A 22850-nucleotide genomic window follows, 5' to 3' on the forward strand; every position below is an offset into this window, starting at 1 on the left:
GTATGTGTCCTCAGCAGTGTGTATGTGTCCTCAGCAGTGTGTATGTGTCCTCAGCAGTGTGTATGTGTCCTCAGCAGTGTGTATGTGTCCTCAGCAGTGTGTATGTGTCCTCAGCAGTGTGTATGTGTCCTCAGCAGTGTGTATGTGTCCTCAGCAGTGTGTTTGTGTCCTCAGCAGTGTGTATGTGTCCTCAGCAGTGTGTATGTGTCTCAGCAGTGTGTATGTGTCCTCAGCAGTGTGTATGTGTCCTCAGCAGTGTGTATGTGTCCTGTATGTGTCCTCAGCAGTGTGTATGTGTCCTCAGCAGTGTGTATGTGTCCTGTATGTGTCCTCAGCAGTGTGTATGTGTCCTCAGCAGTGTGTTTGTGTCCTCAGCAGTGTGTATGTGTCCTCAGCAGTGTGTATGTGTCCTCAGCAGTGTGTATGTGTCCTCAGCAGTGTGTATGTGTCCTCAGCAGTGTGTATGTGTCCTCAGCAGTGTGTATGTGTCCTCAGCAGTGTGTATGTGTCCTCAGCAGTGTGTATGTGTCCTCAGCAGTGTGTATGTTTCCTCAGCAGTGTGTATGTGTCCTCAGCAGTGTGTATGTGCTCGTATTCTGAGGTTTGGCTGTAATATAGTCTCAGTTTTGCAGCTCAGATCCACTGGACCGTGTTCTGCTGACGAAGATCAACTCTATGTGACTCTGAGTGTGTGTTTGTTCGGGAAACGCAAGAGTTCGTGGAGTTTAGTTTTACATGCAAAACACAACAGCCAATCTGCATGCGGCACATATCTCAGATTCCCCTCTGATAGATCACACACACACACACACACCATCATGCAGGATCACTTCAGTTACCTTGACGCCCTCGTTGTAACTGTCCACTGGGTTCAGGTTGGTCAGGTGACTCGGAGCGCCGGGACGGGGCGGTTTCTTCGGAGGAGCCACGTGATCTGTAGGATACAGAAACATCAACTAATGTTCTGGGGCCGTATTCACAAAGAATTTTAAGGCTAAAAGTAGCTCCTAACTTGCGAATTTAGGAGCAACTCCTAAAAATAATGGGCGTGTCACTCCTAACTTTAGGACTCCTAATTTTTTTCACTAAGAGTAATTCACGAAGCATTTTAGCCCTAAAAGTAGCACCTAAGTCTGGGACAGCTTAAAAGAAGTCGAGAGGACTCCTAACTCACTAAGACCTATTCACAAAGGATTGTAGCGCATATCACCGCCTCGCAGTCGTCCGGGGTCTGCGACACAAGCGGGAATACTGCATTGATCTGCAAACAAATCTTCTCCTATGTCTCACGCTTAGTTTTACTTGATATCCCAGTGTCGAATTTCCCTTTTATTTTTATTTTTTTATTTTTTCAGCACCAACTGGGCCAGCAACAGTAACTGATCCTGCGTCCAGTTGGGCTTTCTTTTTCGTTTTGGCGAGTTCATAATCCACCGTCATTCAACTATTACATTACTTCAATAGGAGCAACATTTACTTGCTTTAAGTAGTCTATTTAGGCTATGGAAGCTTGTTTCCGCCACAGAATGAAAAATAAAAAAGCTAATTGCGACTTTTTATCTCACAACTGCGACTTTATTTCTCACAATTCTGACATATCTCGCAATTGTGAGATAAAAAGTCGCAATTATTTTAATTTATTTTTATTCAGTGGCGGAAACAAGCTTCCATACTAATAGGATGTCAATTAACCAAGCAAGTGTTAATGCAAGTGTCGTTTTTCATTATTAGGCAAGTGGCGGTTTCATTAGGGTATTAGGCTACCTTAATTTAATTTAATTGAATTCACCACTTTTCTCTCTCTTTCTGCCTTTTTAGAATTACACTTCACTGGGGCCTGCACAAACATGTCATTATATATGCATTTCGATGACATTACTATTATTATTTTGTGTAGGACACAGACATATTTAGATGTCGTAATTCCATGATTTGTTGCGTCTGTGTTATGTTCCGCATGATGGCCCTGTCATCTAACAACCAATCACAGTGATCATTGCGAGGAAAGTCGTGCATGAGAATTGACGTCATCCATAGCAACGAAGACTCACTCTTAGTTTAGGAGTTGTCATTTTTCCTTACTAAGAGTAGGTCTGAAAGGCGTTGTGAATAACTTTTAAGAGAAAACTCCTAGCTAAAATATTTTAATGGGATTTAGGAGTACTCCTAGTGGTAAAATAAAATTCTTTGTGAATACGGCCCCTGAGCTACAATTTACAGATTAGTCATTATAAAACAATTCTGATTGGATGAGACATGATCAAAGCTGACGATAAATGCACATCATTCTGTATTAATGTAAATAACATCATGCCTGACAACTGCAAACCTCGGACAGTTTTATCGTTTTTATTTCGACATTAACAGACACTGTACACAAATACCTGAATGTAAGTTCTGTGATTTTAATCACTTTATTAAAGTGTGTCTTTAAAAGTATCAAATTTGCATAAATATTAGATTGATTATATTTTTCACAAACCTACCACAAAAATATTACCATTATGTGTAAAAAGTGTATTTTGAGCACTCAAACTGTGTGCTAAAATACACTTTGTCAAATTGTGCAATCAGATTTCCACACCTTTTTAGTAATGAATTTCCATTATAATGTAATATATAAATAATAATAATTATTATTATTATTTATAATAAACATACCGTAAGTTAATATATACACACACATTATATAAACAAACTTTTATGTTGAAAGAATCCTGAAAAAAATAAATCACAGTTTGCACAAAAATATGAAGCAGCACGACTGTTTTCAACTGTGATAATAATCATAAATGATTCTTGAGCATCAAATCATCATATTATCCTGATTTCTGAAGGATCATGTGACACTGAAGACTGGAGTAATGATGCTGAAAATTCAGCTTTGATCACAGGAATAAATTACACTTTACTATATATTCACATAGAAAACATCTGTTTTACATTGAAATAAAATTTCACAATATTACTGGGATTTTCTTTTTTTAAATCAAATAAATGCAGCCTTGGTGAGCAGAAGAGACTTCTTTTAAAAACATAAAAAATCTTACCGACACCAAACTTTTGAACGGTAGTGTATATACAGTAGTTGTGTAAGAAAACTTAAAGATGATCCAAGTTAAAGTCATTGTATAATTTGTAATTAAAATGTGCATTAAATCTAAAGGATAATTTCATCGTCTGTGTTCATACCTGCTTTCCCGACCGGCTGGTAAACGTGTTGCTTCCCCATCTGAAAGAAAGCACAATCACACACAAGCGTTTAAAAACACACAGTGGTTTTCCTGCAGTCTGGGTTCCTGCTGCCCACCGGGGCCCTGAGGAATTGTGGGTAGCTTGTGGGAAAGCCAGGCATATTTCAGGCCTCAGAGGCCAAATCCAAAACTGAGCTTCACTCAATCTGAGCAAACACATTCTCTCGTCCTGCATCAGATCGGATCTTCTGTAATTATGGCTCTCGTGAGATGACGCCTGTTTTTCACTCATTATACATCAGAGATGATGCTAGCACTGGGATCCCCGTCTGTGACCACAGTAAAGCTCCCATGATACCCCTTTAATTTACCCTCCTTCTCTCAGGGTTTCAGATTCCTCTGTTTCAGCATTTCGGTAAACGAACGTGTTCAGGATCTGCAGTTTTCAGCTGTTTGGAGGATTCTGGCCGAGTGTGATCGGCATTACTGGCTGCGACTCTAACAGGAAGTGAGGAGCAGATTGTGTCCTCGCTATGGCACAGTAAATCACCCTCTGGGAAGAAACCAAAACAAGCAGGGAATTATGGGAACTCACCGGGGTCTGGAGAGCGCCGTCCTCCCGGTCGATACTGCCCCTCGAGTTCCTCGACTCCGGCTTCTGGACAAACACAATACATTCATCAAACACACATTCACACTCAACATGAGGATTTATCACATATTCATGAGATAAACTTCCAGCTGATTATGTCATCATCACATGACTGTTGGATTTCCATGACTTTTCCAGTCATTTGTGATTACTAGATTAAAATCATACAACAAGAATAATAACAATAATAATTCAAATAAAACTTAAACTAGTGTTGTCAAATTGATTAATTGCATATAACATAAAATTGAGTAAACATATTATATGTGATGTGTGATTTATATATATATATATATATATATATTATAAACTTTTATGTTGTGCAATTGATCGATATCACAGCAATAGATTAAACATTTAAATTTGTTTAACTTTATTTTTAACAATAATTGACAATTATTGAATTTTTTTATTTAAATAAAATAAGTAAAATAAATAAATACAAATTATTTATATAGGTTACTTTATTTCTTATTATTCAAGGTTTTGAAAAACATAAGATACATAAATATATAATAATAAACATTTTGATATTTATACATCTGTAATATTTTATAAATATTTAATATAATGTATTTTTTCATATTTTCACTTTAGAAATTTACAAAACATTTTAAGATTACATTAATTTGCATGACTTTTCCTGGCTTAAATACATAAAATACATAATACATAAATAATTAAATTAAATACAAAAATAATACTACAGCTACTACTCATAAATAAACTTCACTTTAATACTAAAATCTGTATTATTTTATACATATTTAGAACTTTTTTTAAAGACATTTAAGTAATATTTTTGTAAATATTTTATGTTCTTCATTAAAAAACTTGATTTCTTATTTTAACTTTAGAAATGTGTATCACGTTTTAAGATTATATAAATATGCATGATTTTACCAGGCTTGAAGATCACAATTTAAAATTTTCCTGATTTTCCACTTTCCATTCTGACAGACCTCAAAGCCTCAAAAAAAGCAACAAACTACACAACTTGTTAAAGCACAAAGTACAGATTTCCCCAAAGAAGCAGTGAAGAACATGAAGTCCTCAATCCCTCACTACGGGAGTCTATTACCGGCTTTCCGAAACAGAACTTGAAGAGATGCATCCTCTGAGCGGAGCGTCCGAGGGATCGCGAGCGCTGTGTGTGTGTTTCCATGTGAGACTCTCTGCTCTCTCTCTCTCTCTTTCTCTTTCACATCCCACGCTCTCCTTTCCTCCCGCTGCTCTTGCACAAACAGAACGGCTCCTGGTATGCGCTGCTGAATCCTGATGAACGCTCCACCGAGGGGCCGATCTCAATGACAAACTACCTACTATTTTCATACGCAGAAACTAATATGCAGTATGCAAATGTGCATGCATGGAAAAACCAATGACCTTCTGAATTGACCAAGAATACAACTGCATCGAACACTTTATCCCATAATGCATTGCGCTCGACTTGACTTTCCATTTCCTGTGCAGTGAATGAACTGTGAATGAACCGAACAATATCAGTCACATTGTGTTTTTGCTGTTATTTAATCAGACTTCTGGGGGGAAAATACGACTCTTTATCCAAAATTAGATTGAAAATGCGAGTACACTGTATTTTATTTTGGTTATTTATTTTGTCAGATGATAATTTGACATTAACTTATTTTCCAAACAACTCAAAACAGGGATGAACTTGCACGAGGTGGAAAATATCCTCTACTTAAAAACAGCTTCAAATGTGGCTTTAGAGTCTGAACTGTTTTAAAATATAAATGACATTGTTTTGAATGTTTTGTTTTAAACTTTCGCTGATTCATTCATGTGTTATGAATCATCTGATCTTTTCATTTGCGTCTATAAAGTTCCCAATAAAAGAGGAAATGGTCAATAGCAATGAAGCATCTTTCAGCTGTACAGTTTATAATTGACAACTGGAGGATTAAAGACATTTATATTCATATAAATTTTGCGATGCAAATGCTTTTTTCTGTTTCTGTAAAGCAATTAGTATCGTAAAAAGCTCTGTATAAATAAAAAATAGGCATTAGCACATGATCATTTAAATATTTTAAGATTTTAGTAACATCACACCATTTTAAATAATATCATGAAGTCTACAGTATATATAGTGTGCACTAGTGTTCATTCTAGACACACTTGGATTCTTTCCTTTTCATTTTTTCCGTGAAAAAGGAGAAGATGCCAGCGTTTCTTAGGGAAGGTACGAACCACACGGGTTTCCACCGATTCCCACAAACCCCTGCTGCCAAATGAACCGATCACTTATGACACGTGTGATGCGGCGCCCAAGTTTCCACCGATATTACAGTCACATCTCTGCTAACAACAATCCTCAAATCTAAAGTTTCAGCCTGCGGAGGAAATCACTTGAGTGTCAAATCTGGTACCGGCTCATTAAACGCCTCTCTCGGGTCTCAGCAACCGAAACCCCCACAAACAGCCACTGAAACATCATCTGGAGAGCAGCAGCTCGAGAAACACATCGCATCTAACGGGCACGTCCAGCGTTTGGCAGGAATAGTTTCCTCTGGTGAAAAGAAGACCGTTTCACTCGCAGGTGCGCACAGATTTACAACTTTGTTTTCATCTTCATTTTGTTCCATCTCTTGGAACAACAACCACAGCAGATGCCAAGCAAAGTGACCAACAAGCCAAAGAAAAAAGCAGGGAGTGAATTATAAATGCTGAGTCATTTCATGAAAAACAACTTTTTTTCCTGATAATTTGAAATGTCTAATGTGACTTCCTGACTTTCCGAACTTTCTGGTCCATCAAGACCACTTATGAAACTAAACTGCAAACCTCACTCAGAAATATCACATATATTTACATGTGAAGAAGACACATGTTCAGCATTCAGCAATGATGAGAAATAAATCTTCATACGCAGAGATAAGCCAATCATAACAGAGCTCATTTACATATAGCAGTCTTAAAGGTATTATCACTGCAATGCAATAAACCTTTATTATTATTTCTTAATATTAATTTACATTTATTTCATTTTTTGTTTAATATTATTAATAGTTATATTTATTATATACTTTAAGATTTAAGTTTTCCAAAATTATAATGGACAAGAGAGACAAATAAACTGTCAGAAAAGTGTAGAATTGAACCATTAACAATAGTTAAGATTTATGTATTTTTTAAAATAGTTAAATAGATTTTATGGAACTATTCACTAAAATTCTTTGATAGTTCTAGAACAGTATCAATAGTATTAGGGCTGTTAGGGTTGAGAAATTGAGTTGGAATTTTTTTTTACTAAAATGATACTAATATTTGAATAATATTCAAATTTTAAGGACATCATTTTAGTTAGAGGAGTGTGCTAACAAGAAGGCATAATGAGAAATATAAACCAAACCAAGCGCTGTATTAAATTGTTTATACAAAATGATTAAATAGCATGACTTTTAAAACTAGTATTCATAAACTATTATTTAAACTAAAAATTGCAGGACTTTTCCAGGCTTAAAAAAAAAAGTTTTTTTAATTTCCTGAATATTTCATTTTTAAATTCCCATAAATATTTAGAACGTTTTTTTAAAATATTGAATTATTATAATTAAATAGTTAAAGTTTATTTTTATTTTTATTTAACTCTTTATTTCTTATTTTCACTTTAGAAATTTCAGGGACTTTTTAAGATTACATTAATTTTTAATTCGACTAATAATTGAAACTCAAATTTGACCTCCCTGAATAGTCTGGTGTGTGAGTGTGTGTATGAGTACCAAGAAGCTCTCCTCGTGCTCCAGCCACCTCTGGTCCTCCTCCATCTGCTGCTGCTGCTTCATCAGTGTCTCCTCCATCAGGTGTGTGACGGGCATCACCTGACTCCTCCCCAGAGCCGCCCCATCCTGACACACACAGAAAACACACGCTCCAATGAACACACATTCACAGAGCAAACGGCCTCTTCTGCTCACTCACTCACTCACAACCTCACTCACTCACTACCTCACTCACTCACTCACTCACTCAACCTCACTCACTCACTCACTCAACCTCACTCACTCACTCACAACCTCACTCACTCACTACCTCACTCACTCACTCACTCAACCTCACTCACTCACTAACTCACTACCTCACTCACTCACTAACTGACTCACTCACTCACTCACAACCTCACCCACAACCTCACTCACTACCTCACTCACTACCTCACTCACTCACTCACTCACTACCTCACTCACTCACAATCTCACTCACTCACTCACTCACTCACTCACTCACTCACTCACTCAACCTCACTCACTCAACCTCACTCACTCACTAACTCACTACCTCACTCACTCACTCAACCTCACTCACTCACTAACTCACTACCTCACTCACTCACTAACTGACTCACAACCTCACTTACTACCTCACTCACTCACTAACTCACTAACTCACTTAGTCACTAACTGACTCGCTCACTCACTCACAACCTCACTCACTCACTCACAACCTCACTCACTCACTAACTCACTCACAATCTCACTCAACCTCACTCACTCCCTCACTCAATACCTCACTCACTAACTCACTACCTCACTCACTCACTCAATCACTCACTCACAACCTCACTCACTCACTCACTCACTACCTCACTCACTCACTCACAACCTCACTCACTCACAACCTCACTCACTCACAACCTCACTCACTCACTACCTCACTCACTCACTACCTCACTCACTCACTCACTACCTCACTCACTCACTCACAACCTCACTCACTCACTACCTCACAACCTCACTCACTCCCTCCCTCACTCACTCACTCACTACCTCACTCACATACTACCTCACTCACTCACATACTACCTCACTCACTCACAACCTCACTCACTCACTCACTACCTCACTCACTACCTCACTCACACACTACCTCACTCACTCACTCACTCACTCACTCACATACTACCTCACTCACTCACAACCTCACTCACTCACTCACTCACTACCTCACTCACTCACTACCTCACTCACTCACTACCTCACTCACTCACTACCTCACTCACTCACTCACTCACTCACTACCTCACTCACTCACTCACTATCTCACTCACACACTCACTCACTCACTACCTCACTCACTACCTCACTCACTCACTACCTCACTCACTCACTACCTCACTCACTACCTCACTCACTGACTCACATACTACCTCACTCACTCACTCACTACCTCACTCACAACCTCACTCACTCACTCACTCACACACTACCTCACTCACTCACTCACTCACTCACACACTACCTCACTCACACACTACCTCACTCATTCACTCACTAACTCACACACACACACACACACACACACACACACACACACACACTCACTCACTCACTCACTACCTCACTCACTACGTCACTCACTACCTCACTCACTCACTACCTCACTCACTCACTCACTCACTACCTCACTCCCTCACTACCTCACTCACTCACTACCTCATTCACTCACTACCTCACTCACTCACTACCCCACTCACTCACTCACTCACTACCTCACTCACTCACTACCCCACTCACTCACTCACTCACTACCTCACTCACTCACTACCTCACTTACTCACTCACTCACTACCTCACTCACTCACTCACTACCCCACTCACTACCTCACTCACTCACTACCCCACTCACTCACTCACTACCTCACTCACTCACTCACTACCTCACTCACTCACTCACTACCTCACTCACTCACTCACTACCCCACTCACTACCTCACTCACTCACTAACTACCTCACTCACTACCCCACTCACTCACTCACTCACTCACTCACTCACTCACTCACTCACTCACTACCTCACTCACTCACTCACTTACTACCCCACTCACTCACTACCTCACTCACTTACTACCTCACTCACTCACTACCTCACTCACTCACTCACTACCTTACTCACTCACTCACTCCCTACCTCACTCACTCACTCCCTACCTCACTCACTCACACCCTTACTCACTCACTCACTTACTCACTCACTAACTCACTGCCTCACTCACTGCCTCACTCACTACCTCACTCACTCACTCACTACCTCACTCACTCACTCACTCACTACCTCACTCACTCACTCACTCACTACCTTACTCACTCATTCACTCCCTACCTCACTCACTCCCTTACTCACTCACTCACTAACTCACTGCCTCACGCACTACCTCACTCACTACCTCACTCACTACCTCACTCACTCACTCAACCTCACTCACTCACTCACTCAACCTCACTCACTCACTCACTCACTCACTCACTCACTCACTCACTCACTCACTCACTCACTCACAACCTCACTCACTCACTCACTCACTCACTCACTCACTCACTCACTAACTCACTGCCTCACTCACTGCCTCACTCACTACCTCACTCACTCACTCCCTACCTCACTCACTCACACCCTTACTCACTCACTCACTTACTCACTCACTCACTTACTCACTCACTAACTCACTGCCTCACTCACTGCCTCACTCACTACCTCACTCACTCACTCACTACCTCACTCACTCACTCACTCACTCACTACCTCACTCACTCACTCACTACCTTACTCACTCATTCACTCCCTACCTCACTCACTCCCTTACTCACTCACTCACTAACTCACTGCCTCACGCACTACCTCACTCACTACCTCACTCACTCACTCAACCTCACTCACTCAACCTCACTCACTCACTCACTCAACCTCACTCACTCACTCACTCAACCTCACTCACTCACTCACTCACTCACTCACTCACTCACTCACTCACTCACAACCTCACTCACTCACAACCTCACTCACTCACAACCTCACTCACTCACTCACTCACTCACTCACTCACTCACAACCTCACTCACTCACTCACTCACTCACAACCTCACTCATTCACTCACTCACTCACTCACTCACTCACGCACTACCTCACTCACTCACTCACCTCCATGTTGGGAGACCACACGGGAGCGTCCGGTCTGTGATGGTTCCAGGTCTCGTGTGGGTCGAGGACTGAGGCCTGAGTGGGGAATCCCGCTCCGGGCACGAGTGCACTGGGATATCCAGACCCCTGGACAGATGATAAGACATTTGATTTAAAGCACATTTACATTTATTTATAAAAAAAAGTTTTCAAAAATACAAAAAATAATACTGTAGCAATCAGTTAAATTATAAATATTTATAAACTATTATAGTTTTTATTAATAATTTGAATTAGCTTTAATTTTTTACATTTTAATTATTAATAATTTTGCTATGCTTTCGTCACTTTTTATCATTTTTAATTTATTTTAATTGCACTTTTTTATTTTTTTTATTTTAAGTTAGTAATTTTAGTACTTACATACAACTAAAACTTATTTCAGTTAGTTTTTAATGTTTATATTTTATTTTATTTCAGCTTTGAATTACCTTTATTTTTATATTTTATATTTGTCTGACTTCATTTTAATTTGTTTTTTGCAATGTGCTTTTGTCATTTTTATTAGTTTTTATATTTCTCTTTATTTTTTATATGTTTTCAATTCTTTGTTTTTTTAAACAATTTATTAACAAACTTATTCCAGTTAGTTTTTCATCTAATATTTATTTTTATTTTAGCTTTGAATTAGCTTTATTTTTTATATTTTTGTTTTAATTTTAGATTAATTGTTAACAAATTTTGTTATGTGCTTTTCTCATTTTTATTAGTTATTCCTATTTATTTAAAAAATTCAGTTTTAGTTTTATATTTCTATTAATTACAACTTAGTTTTCCATAACATATTTATATTTTATTTCAGATAGGCTTCAATTAACAATTTTGTAAAATAGATTTAGTATTAAATAACAATAAAAACTTAAGGATATAAATACCATAGTACAGTATTAAATGGTAATATCACTGTTAAAAATCATTTTGCTCTCATAAATGTCACATTATGTAACTAAAACGAGTTATGAAAGCCGTTTCAGGTTGTCTTTAAGCCCCCCGGAGAGTCTCGAACCCCATCTCCCACTCCTCTCAGAAAGGCCAATAATCACCCTGACACAAAAACCAGCAGATTGAGCACAAAAGCCTTTTAAGGGATGAAAACTGAGCGGCGATAACAGCGGTGATGTGTGTGTGTGTGTGTGTGTGTGTGTAAGTGTTTGAGCTGATGGAATGTATCTGGAGTCAACAATAGCATGCGTCTTTAAAGAGCCCAGAGGAAATGCCTGCTGTCAGAGACGCTCGCGATGAGCTGTGAAATAACTTCATCCAGCTGAAGCCAGCCAATCACACGCTTCTAAACCAGCTAAGTAGATCAGGGTGTTTGGGTAGAGAGAAGTGCAGTGCTATCTGCGATGTGTTTGGGTATTTGTTGAATGTTTATGTTGGGAAGTTTTGTGGCATCAGTAACCAGTTTGTCAGGTATGGTATTTGGAGACTTTTTGGGTATTTGTTGAATGACAGCCGGTAAATGAATAACAGGCTCTCCATTGCTGTGACATTATATGAGCAGCAGGGGAAAAAAAAAAAATGTTGACAACTTGCATCCAAACATTTAGATTTCTTGTTATTTATTTATTAACTTTAGGTGCTCTTCACGTGTCGGTCAAAAATGACTGAAATTGATTTTTTTATTTCAATGAAATTAATTTACTATATTTTAGTTCGAAAATGTTTTTTATTTAATATTTTTTTATTTTTAGGGGATTTTATGGTGCTAAATTATATTTATGCTGTATTTATAATGCATTCATTCACTTTTTGAGAATAGACTTGAAAATTTAATTTCCAACTTAAATTGTCGTAAATCTTCAATGCTTTAGAGCACAGACTTAAGTTTGATCTCTTTACGAAGACAAATTTTCAGGACCATTTAACCTGTTCGAAGCATGTCCATGATTTTTTTATGTTCACACAGCTTTACCAAGTTTCGTACCATTCCGATGAATAAAAAAATAAAATAAAGCATAACAAATGTAAAATTTTTCGGACAAAAATGACCCAATAGACCCCTTTTCAGTTGGTAAACATGATGACGTTTTTATGTGGGCGGAGCTTAGGTGGAGGCAGAACGATCCCTCTGGCAGCGTCACTAACGCTAGTTTGCAAGTTTTGTTAGCTTGTTTTTTAACAATGACGGGAGAAAAACAGATTTTATCTTAATGTGCAAGGTCACTCACTGTCCAGGACCGCGATTGTTATTTGCAAAAGTTAATTTTAACGGACGGAACTAGATTGGCCGACCCATAAACGCTCACTCAATGGATGGACGATCTGACAGGATTAACGTTACCTCGGTTGAGTGGCCTGCCTTCTACACCTGATAGAGAGACCGAGCGTAAAGACAAACTGAGGGCATATAGATCTTTAGATGCCTATAACTATGTGATGAATGGTCTTGCCTTGTGGCAACGTTACATTGCGTGGTCCTGCCCAGCGCCAAGGCCATAAGACGACAATGTAAAGAGTGACATTACAGTGCAATTTTATTGATGTGAGTATTTTCTAGAAATAAAAATATTTTTTATGTATTAAAATTATATTAATGAACTATGCATTTGATTATTCTTTCTTACCAGGTCATTCAAAAAGTCTATCACAATCAATCACAACAATGTAGGCTATACAATCATAGATGATTTACAAAAAATTAATAATTTATAAAACATTATGCGATAAAATTTCAAATTGGATCCTGTAGGTGGTTCTCGCACCCAGAAACACAACAAGATGACATTTAATACAAATAATAATAATTTAAGATCCTTAAGTTATTATGTAGCCGAATCTGTGCTGGTTTGTATTGGCCGCCTCCAGTTTTCACTTTGTTTTGCCTCCAGCTAGCGCCGTGACGTAATTGTGACGTCGGCGCAAAAGGGGTCTATAGCACCAGAGGGTTAAAAGTGATGTGGGCAGAAGTAACGTCACCTGGTAATGATTGAGCTGACCAGCATGTTGAGGACTAGGGAAATATCCTTCACTGGATCGAGGACTCGGGTATCCAGGTCGGCTGGGCTGTGGGAACCAAAACCACTGATTAAAACAGACCCAGTTACTCAAACTAATAAATACACACACACACACTTCCTGTTAGATCTGATCAGGGTATTGCAGATCTCGGATATACATGTATCAGGGTTGCTGCACACTTTTTAAAGTCAAATAAAATGTAAGGCTTTTTAAGACCTGAAGAAATCTAAATTGAATACCTTTCATTAGGGGTGCGCAATATTGAAAAATATAAATCTCGATATTTCAAAGTTTTGTTGATAATAATTAGATGATATTGTGTTTTTGTGCTGGTGCCATGGCTGGTTTAGGCCTGTCGTTGACAGCAGACTCACGAAGATATTCATATTTTTCATATTCTATGCAGTGGTCAGTTCACAGCAGTGACAGAAATAAATATTTCAATTAGGGGGTGATATTTGCCACCTTACATTGATTTCCAGGGGCATTTTCACCTATATATGGATATTTTTTCTAAACTTATTTAGAGGTATGCATCACCTTTTATGTCAAATTCTAACATTCAAATTAAATTCTATTATAACAATAAAACAATACCACCGTTACCAGTCAAATTAAACCATTAAATCAAAATCCATCTTTGCAGTGCAGAGGTGACACAGAAGCGGCATCAGAAACTGGCATTAATGTATTTACACTGCATTTACAATTGCATAAATAAAGCTATGAGATTATTTTTTATTTAAAGGGGTGGTAAAATGCCCTTTTCAAAAGATGTAAAATAAATCTCTGATATCCCGTGAGTGTGTGTGTGAAGTTTTAGCACAAAATACCCCACAGATATGTTTATATAGCATGTTAAAGTTGTCATTTTGAGGGTTAGCAAAAACGCACCGTTTTGTGCCTGGCCCTTTAAATGCAAATTAACTGCCTCAGAGGGCGGGGTTTCAATAGCGTTTGTGTGTTAGCAGAGCGATTACCTCACGCAGACACACTAAAGTGACAGAAACTGTTCTGCCTTTAATGTTAAGACAGAGTCAGACAAAGATGGAGAGACTCAAGAAGAAGTGACAACATGTAGAATGCAACAGGACGTCTCTGAATGGTTAGTTGATGAATTTATGTTGCTGATGTGGAGTTAACTATCTTCAATGATCATATTCTGTCATGATAATCTATAAATCGCTCGTATAGGAACTGTTGTGAGATGCACACAGAGTGACTTTTTACTGCATGTGAAAAGAAGGATGTTAAAGTTTGAGCTGACTCACAAATACACTCTTATACAACAACTTTTCCTCTTCTCAACATGGACTGCGTGTCCCGGGGGCGGGGCTTATGTACATTTTAGGGTTGCTGATGTCATTAACCCGGGAGGAATGTCGTGTAGTCCCAACCAGCCGTTTGTTGTAGTCCTTCTCTTTAAAAGCAAATATCTCCCTTTGCTTTGAACTTTGAGCACTGTAACTTTGCAGATGTTGTTTATGCTCAAACAGCAACATTTCACACTAGCTAAAGTTAGAAAAGTAAAATCGTGTTTTACCACCCCTTTAATATTTAAATGTGAAATTATTTCTAATTTTAACGTTTTAATTAAAGGGTACTTTATATGCATCACTGAGATTCACCTTCGGAGGAGCCTCGTCTGAATTGCCAGTGTCCCAGGACACCGTGACCTGTCTCCTCATCTCCATACGGAAACGCTCCTCCTGTTGGGCCTTCTCCTCATCCAGGATCGTGCTGAAGGGACACACACACACACACACACACACACACACACACACACACACACACACACACACACACACACACACACACACACACACACACACACAGGAATGAGAAAAATATGCTTTTTTTACATTTATTTTGCTAGAGCCGTGATTAGACTGACTTTTGGCTTAGATTAGACAAACTAAAAAAATTAAACATATTTATATAATATCACTTATTTTTCACATATTATTCTGTATTTATATTGAGCAAACTTTCATTTCACCAAATGCAGCACACCAGTGAAGCACAACAAAATAAAATGCAAATGATACTTATTATTAGGCGTATAACTGAATACATGAGTAGCGTTTTCTGACAGGCGTCATTGTTATTCTTTATCAGAATTGTTATTATTAACTAAACTGCACGACTAAAATTCACATATAATAACTAATGAATTATTTGTTAATAATGCATCATTATAAATGATAAATAGTTGATGTGTTGCACATTAGAGCGCAAAATAAAATTAAAGCTAGTATAATTATATGGCTGATCATCCTGGAGTGACCAAGACCCTCTGAAAGCTAAACAGAGACCTCTAGTGTCAGAAACCAAGAAAAGCATAAAACCATCAGATCATCTGTGCAAACACTGTAAAACAGCTGCTTTACTATGACATTACATGTGAAATAAGTCATCTAGAAGATGCTTTTATCCAGATGAGCTCTACAAACGGTACATACACACACTGACCTGAGCTGAGTCTTGAGTTCAGTGAAGCGCGGGCGTTTGCTGGGGTCGTACGCCCAGCATTTGGTCATGAGGCTGTAGAGGGTCGGGGGGCAGTTCTGGGGCATCGCTAACCTCTCGCCGTTCTCGATCCGCCCGATCACGTCATTATTCTTCACGCCCTGGAAGGGCTTGATGCCGAACATGAGAATTTCCCACATACACACACCTGAGAGAGACACGAGCAGAAAGCTGCCTCATGATCACAGATAAACTAAAAAAGTAAAAAATAAAATCAAGATATCAAAATCAATATATGAAAAGTAAATTATATTATGTTTTAATCAGAGCTGATAGCTTGACCAATCTAATTATTGTCATATCTGAATTGAGGCAAAAAAAAACAAAAAAAAAATTGGACACAATATATTTTTTTAATAGAAAATATAGACCTTCACACACCTAAATCATACACAGGTGCGTAGGATTAAAGTCCAATATAATACTTTAATATTCAAATAATCTTTATATATATTTAAAAAACATTTATATACACATTTAAAAACATATAATATTGTCACATTTGAATAGAGGCAAAAAATTGACCAAAACTTTTTTATAGAAAATATAGACCCTCACACACCTGAATCATTCATAGGTGCGTAGAATTAAAGTCCAATATAATATTTTAATATTAAAATATTTTTTGATATAAATTTAAAAAACATTTATATATATATATATATATTTAAAAATATTTAAATATATTTAAAAATAATATTTATATATTTATAAAAAAATATATAAATCCTCCACACTTCTCAAACTTGCATCATCATAATTCTTTACGTCAATCGACATTCCTCAGGCTTATGTCTCAGGCACAAAAGAACATATTTTGTGACGATGTAAGTTTGAGGAGTGAGTGGGATTTCTATACTTTCTCCACAATAAAAATCTAAAGTATTTTATGTTTTATTATTAAGAGTAAAATGATCAATGAATAATTAATAATAATAATAATAATAATAATAATAATAAAACTTAAACTAATATTGTTTTATTACTAGAAAGATGTTGTTCAGAGCATATGTTTATGGTGTTCAAGAACAGTCAAACTGTAAGACATAGGATAATAAAACATTTATTTTTAAATTTCTCAGAATAGCAGTTACCAAACATCCAGACGTCACTGGCCGAGGTAAAGCGACGGAAGTTTATGGATTCTGGAGCCATCCATTTGATCGGCAGTTTCCCTTTAGAAGCTGGAAAACACACACACACACACACACACACACACACACACACACACACACACACACACACACACACACACACAGTATTTGTATTTCATATTTAAATGTTTTTCCATATCAGCTTCACAGGCCATTACAAGACAGATACAGACTCAACACTCACTGCACAATAAACGAAATACAAACATAATCAAAAAATTCAACATAAAAAAAAAAGAATAAACAAATTCGTACATACAACTTTATTAAAGATTTTTTACATGTACTTTCTGGGTCCATCTTACAAAATGTTGCATGGCATTAACAATTAGGCAGACTAAAAACATGTTTTACAGACTATAAACAAATGAAATATGCCTTCACTATCCACCAGAGGCCGCTATCTCCTTATTCTGGCCATGCTTATTTCTTGCATTAATTAGATCTTTTTGAGGGGTTAAATTCAGTTTTTTGTAAGCCTCTGAGGTACACGGCAGATCAAGGTTAATTTTTTAACCTGTAGCTTTTCTAGCTTCCTTGTTCACCTGGTATAATGAAAACCTCTGTGACTTGTAGTGTGACTACACATACATATTATTAAGTACATTGTTGTATTGTGGTTAATTGCTTGTTAAATGGCAAGTAAACGGCGGTCTGAATTACCTTTGTAATAGGAACTGTCCTCCATGTATCGGGAGAGACCGAAGTCACCAAGTTTCACACAATCCGTGGAAGACACCAGCACGTTCCTGGCAGCAATGTCCCTGCAGAAAACACACATTTATCTTAGTGCTCTGTGATCAGGCAAGAGTTTGGCTTGTGAAGATCTTGATTGTTGATGCTCACCGGTGCACAAAGCGTTTGCTCTCCAGGTACGCCAGCGCTGTGCTCAGCTGGTAGGAGAACAGGATCAGCGTGGACAGGTCCAGGTTGTACTTCCTGACTTGCAAGAACGACCTCAACTAAAAATAAACACAATGGTGATTTCCAGATGGATTTCTAGAAGCTTGTCAACCAAAAGAGGAATTTAAAGTGCCCCTATTATGCTTTTTCATGTAGTGTGTAATAAAGCTGTTTGTGAATTGTCAAAACACACAATAAATCGAGTTATTGTTTTATAAAGAAAGAAGCGATTCTTAATTGCCTGATATGACATTTGTAAAATATTTGCATGATGTCAGTCTACGGTCTTCGTTGCCTTCTCATGAACAGTGTCTTTGAATGAACCTCAAACACTGTAGTTGTATCTGAGACTGGAAGAGTTTGGTTTGAGACGTTGTTTCTGCTGACAAAGCAAATCCACTTCCGAAGGATGAGATTGATACGGTAAAACTGAAGCCATGGTTAGTGTTCGTATCGCTGAAATTCAGATATGCAAATGTGCGTTTGGTTTTCCAACACACTCTGCAAGCGGTCGACCAATCACAACAGATTAGGTCTTCTGACCAATCAGAGCAGAGCAGGCTCTCAGAAAGGCGGGGTTTAGAGAGACTAAATCATTTATCGAATTGTTTCAGACACTGTGAGAAAAGAGCTGATTCTGCAGTGTATGTTACGAGGAAATTAAAGTGTTTTTTGACCTTGGATGCATGTATACACTGCAAAACGGCATTTACTAAAGTAGTAAAATAACGTAAGATATTAAGACTTGTTTTCTGGGGAAATAAATAAAAATTAAGTGAGTTTTTGCTTAAAACAAGCTAAATTATCTCCTGATGGGGTGAGAAAAATAACCTTGTTTCTATTTGAATTAACATGATTTTTCTCACCCCATTTTTAAGCAAAAACTCACTTAATTTTGATTAATTCCCCCAGAAAACAAGACATCATATCTTATGTCATTTTACTCATCTAGTAAATGATTCTTGATTTAAGACTTTTGGATTTTTTTTAAAGATATTTGGACTGGAAACAAGACAAAAATACTGAGTAAGAAAAGCATATTAAGCTAATTGCTTCCGCCTGCTCCTTCTCGAACGAATCCTTTTATTTTATTTTTGATGTTTTTGTTGTTAAATCTTGATTGATTGTGTTGTATTTTGTGGTTTTAAAATTTTGTGTTGCGTATTGTTCGAGACAAATAAACAAAATAAATAAAAAACATTTTTTGCAGTGTAAGCCCATTAAAGGAGACTGCAAAACAAAATTAGGAGCCTTTAAAAAAAGTATAATAGGGGCACTTTGAAACAAAAGCGAGTCTCACCTCTCCAAGCGTGCACAACTCCATGATGATCCAGACGGGATTTTCAGTGATTATTCCAATCAACTTCACGATGTGCGGATGGTCAAACTGCCGCATTGTCACTGTCAAACGTTACACAAACATTATCATGCAAAACACTTTTGCGAAATCATAATGGTTTTGTGAGATTCTGACTTCTCTGAAACAGTGGCAGAAGTGACTTCCTCATATTCAACGTCAAATAAAACATTTATTTGTGTTACTCTACTATGCGTCATGTCTTAAAGTAGAACTGAATCAACTAAATGTGATGTGGGTCACTAATGTGTAGCGTTACTTAAAATACTCACGCGCTTCCTGTAGAAACTTCTCACGCACGCTGTCAGAAGTGCAGTTCTTACACGTCTTAATAGCCACCGATAATGATGGATTCTCCTGTCAGGAAGAGCACATGATGATGAAAAACACATGCAACTCAAAAACCCTGTGAACAAATTCAAGATTGTTACAGTGCAGTAGCACAGTATTTCAACACACAGTGACATTTTAGTTTGTTTCAACAGTCACAGAACAGGTGACAAAAGGAATAGGCTAAAAAACACTTTTGGGACAAAAATTGTATTTTACAAATTCAGTTTGAAACTCTGATTTGTGTGACATTATTAGTTTCTAACAATAGACAACATAAAATATAGAAATAAACAATTCTGATAAAAATCAATAAAATATATACATACATCAATTACATCAATTGTTTACATTTTTAAAATTGTCCTAAATTCAAATATGCACTTATTAATATGCAAATATTTTTTACATTTTAAATTGATTTTTTAAATTCCAAATATAATTTTTTTTTAAAGAAGGAAAAAAAAAGAGAAAAAAAAGAAGAATGGGTAACAGCGTTAGATTTTGTATAATTTAAGATCTCACTCTGTGTAGACGAGCTAGTTTGGGACCAAATGTTGACTTCTAACTTGCTAAACGTATTTGTTTCTACTAATAAACTTATTTATCCAAAAATATTTTCCATTAATTAAAGAAAAATATTTGTTTGATAATTTTTATACAATAATTTTCATAAGGTTTTAAGGTTAAGCTTAATGAATGCATTAGACTAGTTTAAGACTAGCTACATTTAATGCTAAATAATAGTTTAATAATAAAAATAATAGTTCTAAAAATTCTCACTCCTAACATTTTTGGTATTTGATTTTGAATAGAGCGGAGCAGTGATGATGTCATAACCTGGAAGACTGATTCCTTCGAGATTTGCCTATGGGGTCGTATAATCGGATTTTTTAATGGTAATTTTTGTCAGTAAAATAAAGCCTGTGATAAACGTAACTTGACGGAAAAATAAATTAAATTAAAAAAAAAAACGTATAATAATCAATAACTTGACGTTTTATCCTACAATGTAAACTGCCCAAACTGTTATATCTACGGTAGTCACTTATCAGAAACATATGTTTTCAAAAATAAACATAACTTGATTTTGCATTTTCAGTATGAGTGTGTGCAGTTTGTGTTGTAGAATAAAGCATCAAAGTATCGTCAAGTTATGTTTACCACAGGCTTTATTTTACTCGTAAATAAATACCCACATGAAAAATCTGGAAGGAACCACTGGTGAATAAGTCTTCCGGGTCCTGACAGTGTTTGTTTGGTATGGACAGCTGTTTGGAGTGTGTGGATGATGAATATGCAGTTTACCGGACTGATGTAAACCCCTTGGTGGACGTCACCGAACTGTCCCTCTCCGATACACCGTCCCAGCTCGATTCTGTCCCGCTGGATCTCATAGTCCTGAGCTACGGACGAAAGACACAAGATAGCAAACGTCACAAACCTGAAGCTCATCATCAGTGGAACCTACAAACATCACAAACCCTGATGGTCACGTGTGTTCAGAGGAACGACATGCTGCACACGAGCAGCTCTGACGGAGCGCAACAAACTTTTAGCACAATATTTACTGAACGCAGAGCTCAGCGATTCACCAAACGTTGCCAATTGCGGGTTTAGAAACACTGAGGTCATGAACAAGGTCAGGGTGGACGCCTTATTTAATAATCCACAAATCGAGACGAAAGACATGCATGTAATGCGTTCCAACAGCACATTGAAAATGTGTCAAAATGTGACAAAAATTGGTTATGAAAATGAAAGGTAACATAAAATATTATGATGAAAGATGATGCTGATTAAGATGAAGTATTAAGATTGAGCAAACTGCACAAATATGCCAGACATTTTCATTTGTCATTAAATATGGCGTTCAGCCTGACTAATGTACATAACCTATATTAAAATAAGTGTTTAATAATGTCTTAAATGTTATGTAAAAATCATAATACAGCACAAAAACAACAACATATAAATAAATATTATTAATGTCATTACTGTGATATTTGTTCAATTTAATGCGTCCTTGCTGAATATCATAGTAACATTTTTTTTTAAAAAAATCATAGTAATTCCAAAAAATGCACCATTTATTAAAACAAACAAACAAAAAAACTAAGTAATATAAATAAGCAAAAAAAAAATCTATTCATTGTCCACATATCAATGACTTCTGCAGGTTTTCAGTTATACAAAGTATTTAAGCTCATAAATATAAAATGGGTTATTATTAATAATATTATTTTGTATTAATATTTGGTTATTATTAATAATCATATTATTTTGATTAATAATTATACTAATAAAACAAAGATGCTTAATAATAATATAAAGCCTTAAAGAAGCCGTATGCCATGTTTTGGGTGTTAAAATGCTTTTTTTCTATCCCAGACTGACTGATAGATCGTAACACTAACAACACCAAGGTCAAGAGTTTGAATCCCATAAGACACAATTTTACACATTTTATGAAAACCTGCATTTGCCAATAATACGAGAAGGATCCTGCTACTAAAACAACAAAAGCACACGGCAAAACTGAGACAGAGAGAGAAAAATAGAAAAGAAATCGAGAAAAACTGAGAGAAACACATGAGAGAGGGATGGCGTTACCTGCGTCTAATCCATAGCATTCGGCTGGTTGTTAAAGAGAAAAGTGAGAGATTGGGCGTTTAGATCAGAATTAAAGCTCAGGATGAAAGAGAAACAGAGGGATGAGATGATAGACATGTCAAACACTCAGGAAAGAGCTGTTATAAATCATCACACTGATGTATGCGTGTTTGTTTT

General features: G+C 36.9%; 1 protein-coding gene across 32 annotated transcripts in view; it reads right to left on the minus strand.

Annotated features, from left to right (window-relative positions):
- ptk2aa (protein tyrosine kinase 2aa) overlaps positions 1–22850 on the minus strand; it is a 119089-nt gene that overhangs the window by 7448 nt on the left and 88791 nt on the right. For 10 of the 32 annotated variants that reach the window (XM_077230077.1, XM_077230076.1, XM_077230090.1 and 7 more), the window contains 15 exons: positions 22674–22697; positions 21369–21466; positions 20003–20087; positions 19674–19774; positions 18317–18432; positions 18134–18234; positions 17411–17500; positions 16260–16464; positions 15416–15527; positions 13746–13832; positions 10788–10913; positions 7593–7718; positions 3790–3852; positions 3193–3232; positions 831–934 (listed from right to left, as the gene is read on the minus strand). In XM_077230077.1, coding sequence (XP_077086192.1) covers positions 831–934; positions 3193–3232; positions 3790–3852; positions 7593–7718; positions 10788–10913; positions 13746–13832; positions 15416–15527; positions 16260–16464; positions 17411–17500; positions 18134–18234; positions 18317–18432; positions 19674–19774; positions 20003–20087; positions 21369–21466; positions 22674–22697 — 1478 coding nt within the window. The remainder of the gene's footprint in view (positions 1–830; positions 935–3192; positions 3233–3789; positions 3853–7592; positions 7719–10787; positions 10914–13745; positions 13833–15415; positions 15528–16259; positions 16465–17410; positions 17501–18133; positions 18235–18316; positions 18433–19673; positions 19775–20002; positions 20088–21368; positions 21467–22673; positions 22698–22850) is intronic. The other 22 variants (XM_077230096.1, XM_077230084.1, XM_077230082.1 and 19 more) reach the window with 3 other exon arrangements.

The sequence above is a fragment of the Siphateles boraxobius genome, unplaced genomic scaffold (genome assembly GCF_051911475.1).
Source record: "Siphateles boraxobius isolate OS27281-9 unplaced genomic scaffold, OSU_SipBor_1 139, whole genome shotgun sequence".
Lineage (NCBI taxonomy): Eukaryota > Metazoa > Chordata > Actinopteri > Cypriniformes > Leuciscidae > Siphateles > Siphateles boraxobius.